This window comes from Ischnura elegans, chromosome 10 (genome assembly GCF_921293095.1).
Source record: "Ischnura elegans chromosome 10, ioIscEleg1.1, whole genome shotgun sequence".
Classification (NCBI taxonomy): domain Eukaryota; kingdom Metazoa; phylum Arthropoda; class Insecta; order Odonata; family Coenagrionidae; genus Ischnura; species Ischnura elegans.
In genome coordinates this window covers 50,676,417-50,683,181 of record NC_060255.1, presented here as the reverse complement: position 1 = coordinate 50,683,181, position 6,765 = coordinate 50,676,417, and the positions used below count along the sequence as shown (strand labels likewise).

General features: G+C 36.0%; 1 protein-coding gene across 2 annotated transcripts in view; it reads right to left on the bottom strand.

Annotated features, from left to right (window-relative positions):
• Positions 1-2,441: 2,441 nt before the first annotated feature.
• Positions 2,442-6,765, bottom strand: part of LOC124166903 (ejaculatory bulb-specific protein 3-like) — a 56,969-nt gene continuing 52,645 nt past the window's right edge. For both annotated transcript variants that reach the window (XM_046544612.1, XM_046544610.1), the window contains exons 2-3: positions 5,944-6,154; positions 2,442-3,375 (exon numbers count right to left, since the gene is read on the bottom strand). In XM_046544612.1, the coding sequence (XP_046400568.1) occupies positions 3,230-3,375; positions 5,944-6,133 (336 nt within the window). In that variant the 5' untranslated portion in view covers positions 6,134-6,154 and the 3' untranslated portion in view covers positions 2,442-3,229. The remainder of the gene's footprint in view (positions 3,376-5,943; positions 6,155-6,765) is intronic.

Genomic DNA, 6,765 nt, shown 5'->3' with positions numbered 1-6,765 from the left:
AAAGTAAAATCATGTACTCAAGGTGCTAAGAACCACAGTTATTGCTAAAGCACTTGTGCTCTTACATACATATGTGAATATGGAATTGATAGCAGGTTGCTAGAGGTAGATTTTTGTCTCCCATGACTACTTCTTTTGGTAAAATAAGGCCCAAAGCATTTTTTTGGAATATCCTGCCTTATCAACGTGCATCAGAAGTTCTCCAACAGTAACAGTTCTTACTGTATGTCATTTATGAGATTAATTTTAGACAGTTTAAGGTTTCTATATGATTGATAGGCATTGCAATCTGTCTTGCTCATTGACTGGAAAATCTAAAGAGAAAGTTTGATTTTGCTAACCTGGAATGAGGATTTCTATCTGTATTAAAGTTAAGTGGCTAAAGTTACTAAGCCACAGTCATGTTCACATGTATTCATGTTTAAAAAAATCATCTTTCTTAGCCTTAAACTCTCAATCAACTTGAAGGGGTCTGTCTTTTTGTTCACTGTGTGAACCAACCGGAGAATTCCATTGGGTTAGGGCAGGGGTCGGAAACCTTTGGAGACAGAATATCTTAGAGTTATGCAACCAGCGGTGCAACTACATTTCAATGCTTTAATTTGACTACTGGTAATGTATTTACAATGGGACGCTTTATCCTCTCTCCTTCCTATATTCATGGTTTCTATCCTGCTTGCAATATTTTTTTTGTTTTGAAAATGAAATATGTAATATAATTATAATTTTTTGATCCTGGAAGTGGAAGGATGCATTTTAACATCAAAAGAGCTTCAACTTGACATCAAATGAGTTGTAGGTTGCTTACCCCAAGGGCCAGGAAAAACAGAAAAATTTGTGCTTTTGAATCAAGAATTTTTGCAGACTACACCCATCTCTTGATTTTCATGATTTATTTGTGCTAGGAAATTTGAATGATCATTCAATCATTGCTAATAGGAGCATGAACCTTACATAAGGAAAAAATTCAATACGGAGTACGTAATTTGTTACCATGGTAGATTCTATTCAATGATTTGGATATACTAGAGTACTGTCTCAGTGGAGTGCGAATTACCTGAAAGTTATTATTAAGTAACAAGTTAAGTTCAATAGGTGCCCGCTGGCAAACAGAGGATTTTTTCCTTTTGCACTGTGCATAAAACAAGGGGACTCATAGCCTTCCTTTAAGGTAGTCGAAGCCCTTTTATACAGTCAGCTATACATATAGGTATATTGGTGAAGGTATAATACTTAGGTTCTGTGAGGGTTTAGGGGTCTTGGTGTAAGATCATTTTTATGAGTATAAGATTTTACAACTACAACATTCAGATATTCTAATACTTTTCAGTTATTTTGATGATGATAGGGGTTGAGGTATACAATGTTTGGTGGAGCATTTCATTCCTTCCCCTTAGTCTTATAATTGGTGGCCTTTCTTGCAGATATATTGATGCAGTGGCGCCGACTCCATGGGGCCTAAGGGGGCCTGAGCCCCCTCAAAAATTCGTTATGGGTGTGAGGAAAAAATTTTCAGGCTTGTCAATTTTCCCCGGAGTGTGCAGATATCGAGATTAGAGATATGAGGGTTCTAATGGTGATCACATAACTCTTTTAAAATGCGTAAAAAACTTAAAACTCTCTACTTATAAAATTTCCTGGGGCAAGATCCCTGGTTTGGGCCCCCCCAATATTTTTTGTAAGTCGGCAACCCTGTATTAATGCAACCATTCTTATTAAGATCTGATGTCTTTGCTCTTTATAGATTTAAAGAAGGATAAAAGGATAAAATTCTCAAAAAGTGTGTCTTCTCTGCAATACATAAATTTTCTGAATTGAATGAGAGATATCATCCATAAGTAAAGCTCTAAATAAAAAAAATTCTAATTGCATTCAAGCTGATCCATTTGCTCCATGATAATCCTACTAACATAAATATTTATGTCTTTTTTCTTGCAAGCCTCCCTCTGAAATGCGGACACATAATTTGTAAGGTTAACTTTTCCATGTTGTTGCATTCTTGGCATAAATATTGTTGTTGACAAAATAAAAGTAAAAGTTTTATTGAGATACCCAACATAATTGCAAAAATAATATTATACAATGAAACATCAGGGTAAATAACAAAATTAATGAAATACAATATGATGCACAAATACATGTGATGGTCCTCATCATAAAAATTGAATGAACATTAAAAGTTTATATGAATTTATCACATATAATTTATCATGATATGAATGAAGTTAATGAAATGCATTTAACAGCCAAGATGAATGTCAGGACTGATTCTTATAAAAAAAGTGCTCTAAATTTGTTGGAGAATAAGCATTAAATATGAAATAGGGTAGGTTAATTGTGAAGTAGTGATGGCTCTTGGTAGGAGTGACTTGATGCTAGATGTGTAATAGACAAGAGGTGTAATTCACTAGGTATTAAATTGATCTTCATTTTTGAGCCACTAGTTCTGCTGATACATTATCAGCTATTATACTCTGATTACGTCTAATCTTCTAAAGTACTGTTGCGATGGTTTTCGTTTGAATAAAGAATTTATCAACCTCTAAATAATATTTTGAATTGTTTCATGCATAAATATATTGCCATTAGGAATCTGATGGTGTCTGAAATAATTACACATGCATAACTTTAACAAGAATTATTCCTGTGCCTGTAATACAGGATGTGCTGAAATGAGTGATAAAGAGGAAAAATCAGGAGGATTGTGGAATATTAAATTATTTTATCTTGTAATACTCAATTGGCTTGTAGTGGATCCACAAAATCTCCATAAATGTCAGGAAAAACCATTTTATTTTCTGAAGCGAATTCTCACCATACTTTATCATGAGCCAGTAAAATAAATTAAAAGATGCCTTTTAGGAAGTATTTTTTCAAGGACATTGTTACTCATTGTTAAAATGCTGTCAAAGTTGGTTGGGCCCAAAATATAAGATGCAGTGTATACTTCATAAACCACAAAGCCAATATTTATTCCTTTTTACTGATGTCTTTATAAGGGCAATGAATCTCTACGGTATGTTGAATTAAGTTATGACGCAATGTTATGTAAACATAGTTCTCCTCAACTATGGTGCATTGAATGCTATAGATTTTATCATGCTACTTTATGATGCAAGCAAGGCTTGTCAACAAAATACTTTAAAGAATGTTCAATGGTGCATAATGAGGATGAAATTACTTTGAGAAGGTGGAATGAATTGCATTAAATGAATGAACTGAAGTCATTTCAAAAAGCTCCTGTGTTTTGCTTCACAATTTTTGCCCACTCCCTTGGGAAGTTTTGTTGGACATGCGATAGCACTCTTTGAATTTGCCGATGTTCTTGAGGAGAGCACTGGGGGCAAGACCCACGGAGAACCAATGGTGCCAGGGCTGTAAAGAAAGAAGAAAGATTAAAGGACCCTGTAAAATTTAGCACAAGGGGGTAATCCTGAGTATGTACGTCCATTAATTACGTGAGGTGTTTTGGCGATTTTTGGACCTCCCAACCCCCTCTGTGAGATATCATGAGATTTGGTTCGACCCATGGGCATACTCAGAATCAAAACTAAGGGGGAGGAGGGAAAACATGATGTGGTCGCTTGAGTTGTAACTTTTTTGTACAGAAAAGGTTAATGAAACTAAAATTTTAAGGAAATTATGACAGCAATTTATTAGTTTTTATATATCTTTACTTGAAAAAATAAAGATATTTATTTTAGTTCCATGTCTTATACTAATATCATTTTTCTTCAAAAGGAAAATTTGTTCATAACTTTTGTTTTGAAGTAAATTTATTTTCGCTTCAAGGGGGGGGGGGGGCTGGGGGGAGCTGGGTATGCCCAACTCCCTCTCAACTCCCTCTCTCCTCCCTCCTACCTCACAAGAGACTGTTCAAAATGTGTATTTCCAGAGTTAATACGTTAATATATACTTCATTGCATTGGATTTAATAAAAAAAACGTTTTTTGATTATTTTTTTTTGTTAAAATAACTTAACACGTTGCGTACCGGGGTATTTAAATTCCTAGGAACGCCGATTCTGGGTGGAGGTGTTGAGATTGGAAATATGTGCCTATTAGGGTGTAATGCCTTTGATTTAAACATGGTTAAAAAGCTAATGTTTAGAATATAACTTTACCCAATCAAACATTATGATGCATCAATTCATTATGAATAAAGAACAACAACTGAGAATGTACTAACGAATACGTATTGTACGCTTTAAAATTGTTTAGGTTGACGCGCCTAAATGACGAGAATCTTCGTCATCCGTCCGGAACGTTCGGGAAAAAAATGACGAGAATTCTCGCCATCTGTACGCAACATGTTAAGATTAGTATTTAAGATTACTAAGATCATAGTCCAGAATCACATTTTACACTGTTTCTTGCGGAAAGAAAAATTACGTGGTAATTAAGTAATTGCCAGGATTCTCCTCCACATGGGATTGGGTGAGAATCAGCTTCACAGCTTCCCCCCCCCCCCTCCAAAAATGCCTCATGTAATTAATGGATGGCCCCTAACCTTTTGAAACAAATAACTGACACTGGATGATAAGACTGGAAACTCATAATTAATATGATGTGTACCATACTGTTGTCACTCAATAACTCAAAATTTCAACATAAAGTTTGTTTTGGTTAGGTAAGGTTGGAGCTCACTAGAGGCTTACAAGCAAATGCAAAACCCAAACTCTCCTCATTCCCTTTTCTTTCATAATGGGTTTTTCCATGCAGAGAGAGTCAATCACTTGGCTAGAAAGGCAAACACTATGCAAACCAGTGGTGCAGCAAGGGGGGGGTTTTGGGGGATAAACCCCTCCCCCCAGAGCTCAGAGAAATTTTTAAGTTAAATCCATTTTACTTAATTATATTACTTATAGAATAATGTAAGGATTATGTAAGTATCCCTCAGAAGGCCGTAAAACTCACCATTTTGACCATTTATCTTAAAATTTTTCTGGGGGAGGGCCCCGCACCTCCAGCTTCCCCTGGCGGGTATTCCATACCCCCTAACTCCCCAGTATTAGTTGTGTCTAAAAACCCCCATAGCCTCATTTCCTAGCTGCACCCCTGATGCAAACAGCCATGAAAGGATATCTCCTCATTCCAGTTGGATTCAAACACAAACTCAGATGACCTTGGGGACCGACCAGGGAGAGTTAACAGGCTTTGCGTTTACTTGCAGGCCTCCAAAGCTCACACCAGATTATGCCCATTGGCTATGATACTTTACAAATATCTATGTGACTGCTCAAATTGTGTAAGCTCAGAATTTTTCGAGCAGAAGGTGGGACCTACGTCACTATGGATGTGGGATGGGGAGAGGGAGAGGTGCAGGTGTTGCCACGTCTTCTCAGAAGACTTTGTCCATGAATGGAAATGAAAAAAATCAGTCAAAAAACTTCTTTCCACTTGGAAACATAGCTAACTTAACCATGAATACCTCAGGGGCCTGAAAGCAACTGAATTTCCTGGAAGCCAAGCTGTATCTTTTGCATTTTGGTTGGATTTCAGTAAGTCACCCACCCTATCACACCCAAAAATCTCGAGCCTACCTTTCAGTCGCAAAGATATTTAAAATGAACTCTAACTGTGCATAAACCCAAATCATCTGCCACATTGTGGACGTGAGGTCTTTAGTTAGTGTGAAATTGAGATTGTTAGTTAAACTCACAGAGAAATTTATTTAGGAATAAATGTCTTGATTTGATTACAGGTAGAATACCTGCCTAGCAGTGGAGATCCAGTTTTGAATCAAATTCTATTGGAATGATTATTAGCATCAAAAATTTCATACTTTGGTATACATGTACAGCAAGTAGTTTAGGATCATCTCATAAATTTTATTTCCAACCTTTGCTATGCCACATTCTCACAGTATACATGAGATGAATTATCAAATATGATCAGAAATGTACCATTAAATTTTGCAAAATATTTATAAAGGACGTGATACCTTTGAGACGTCTTCCAACAGGGTCACATGTTGCTTCTCCAAGGGCGCACTTTAACTGGCGCATTAGGTAACGCCGATCTCTCAAGGCCATATTCAAGGCATCATCAGATATTGGGGGCCTTTGTGTCGCTGCACCCTCAACTGTGATAAGCACAATCGCCACCGAGAGGAACAGGAAAGCTATCCTCATGGTTGTTGAAATTGAGCAGATCTGCAAGGAAAAAAAATTCCAATTTTAGTGTTATCTCATGCAGGTATATTCTACTTTACATGATTTTCATAGAATAGACCCTTGTGAATGTGAATTAACATTTTATTGATAGTAATGCTATGTGAATCAAGTGCCCTTATAAAATGATATATTATTATGACACCTTCATGTTGAATCAATTTACTAATTTTTACATGCTAAAAAATTCTTCAAGAGTTTAATACAGTTGAATTAATGCCCAGTAATTAAATTTCTTCTTAGCCTATTTGCTTATGATATGCAATGTTTTTATGTCCTTAACTTGAGCAATGGATGACAATCCTCTATAATACAATAGACAATTCATTTAACCCTCTTAGTGTTATCCTTCTTCCTAGGGTACTGGCAAAAAGTGGGGAGGGTATTTTCATAAAATGTAGCAACTAGGAAAAAAAACAATACAAAGCTATTTTATTACATATCCATAAGCGTTTTTTTTAATTGATGACGTTCAACTGGTTAATATTGACAAAATATTTTTTGGTTACTGAAATAAGTTATAGCAAATTAAATAATGGTCTAAGTGAGAGCCGATATATCGGCCTGCCGGACTTTTTGCCCGAGCGGCAAAA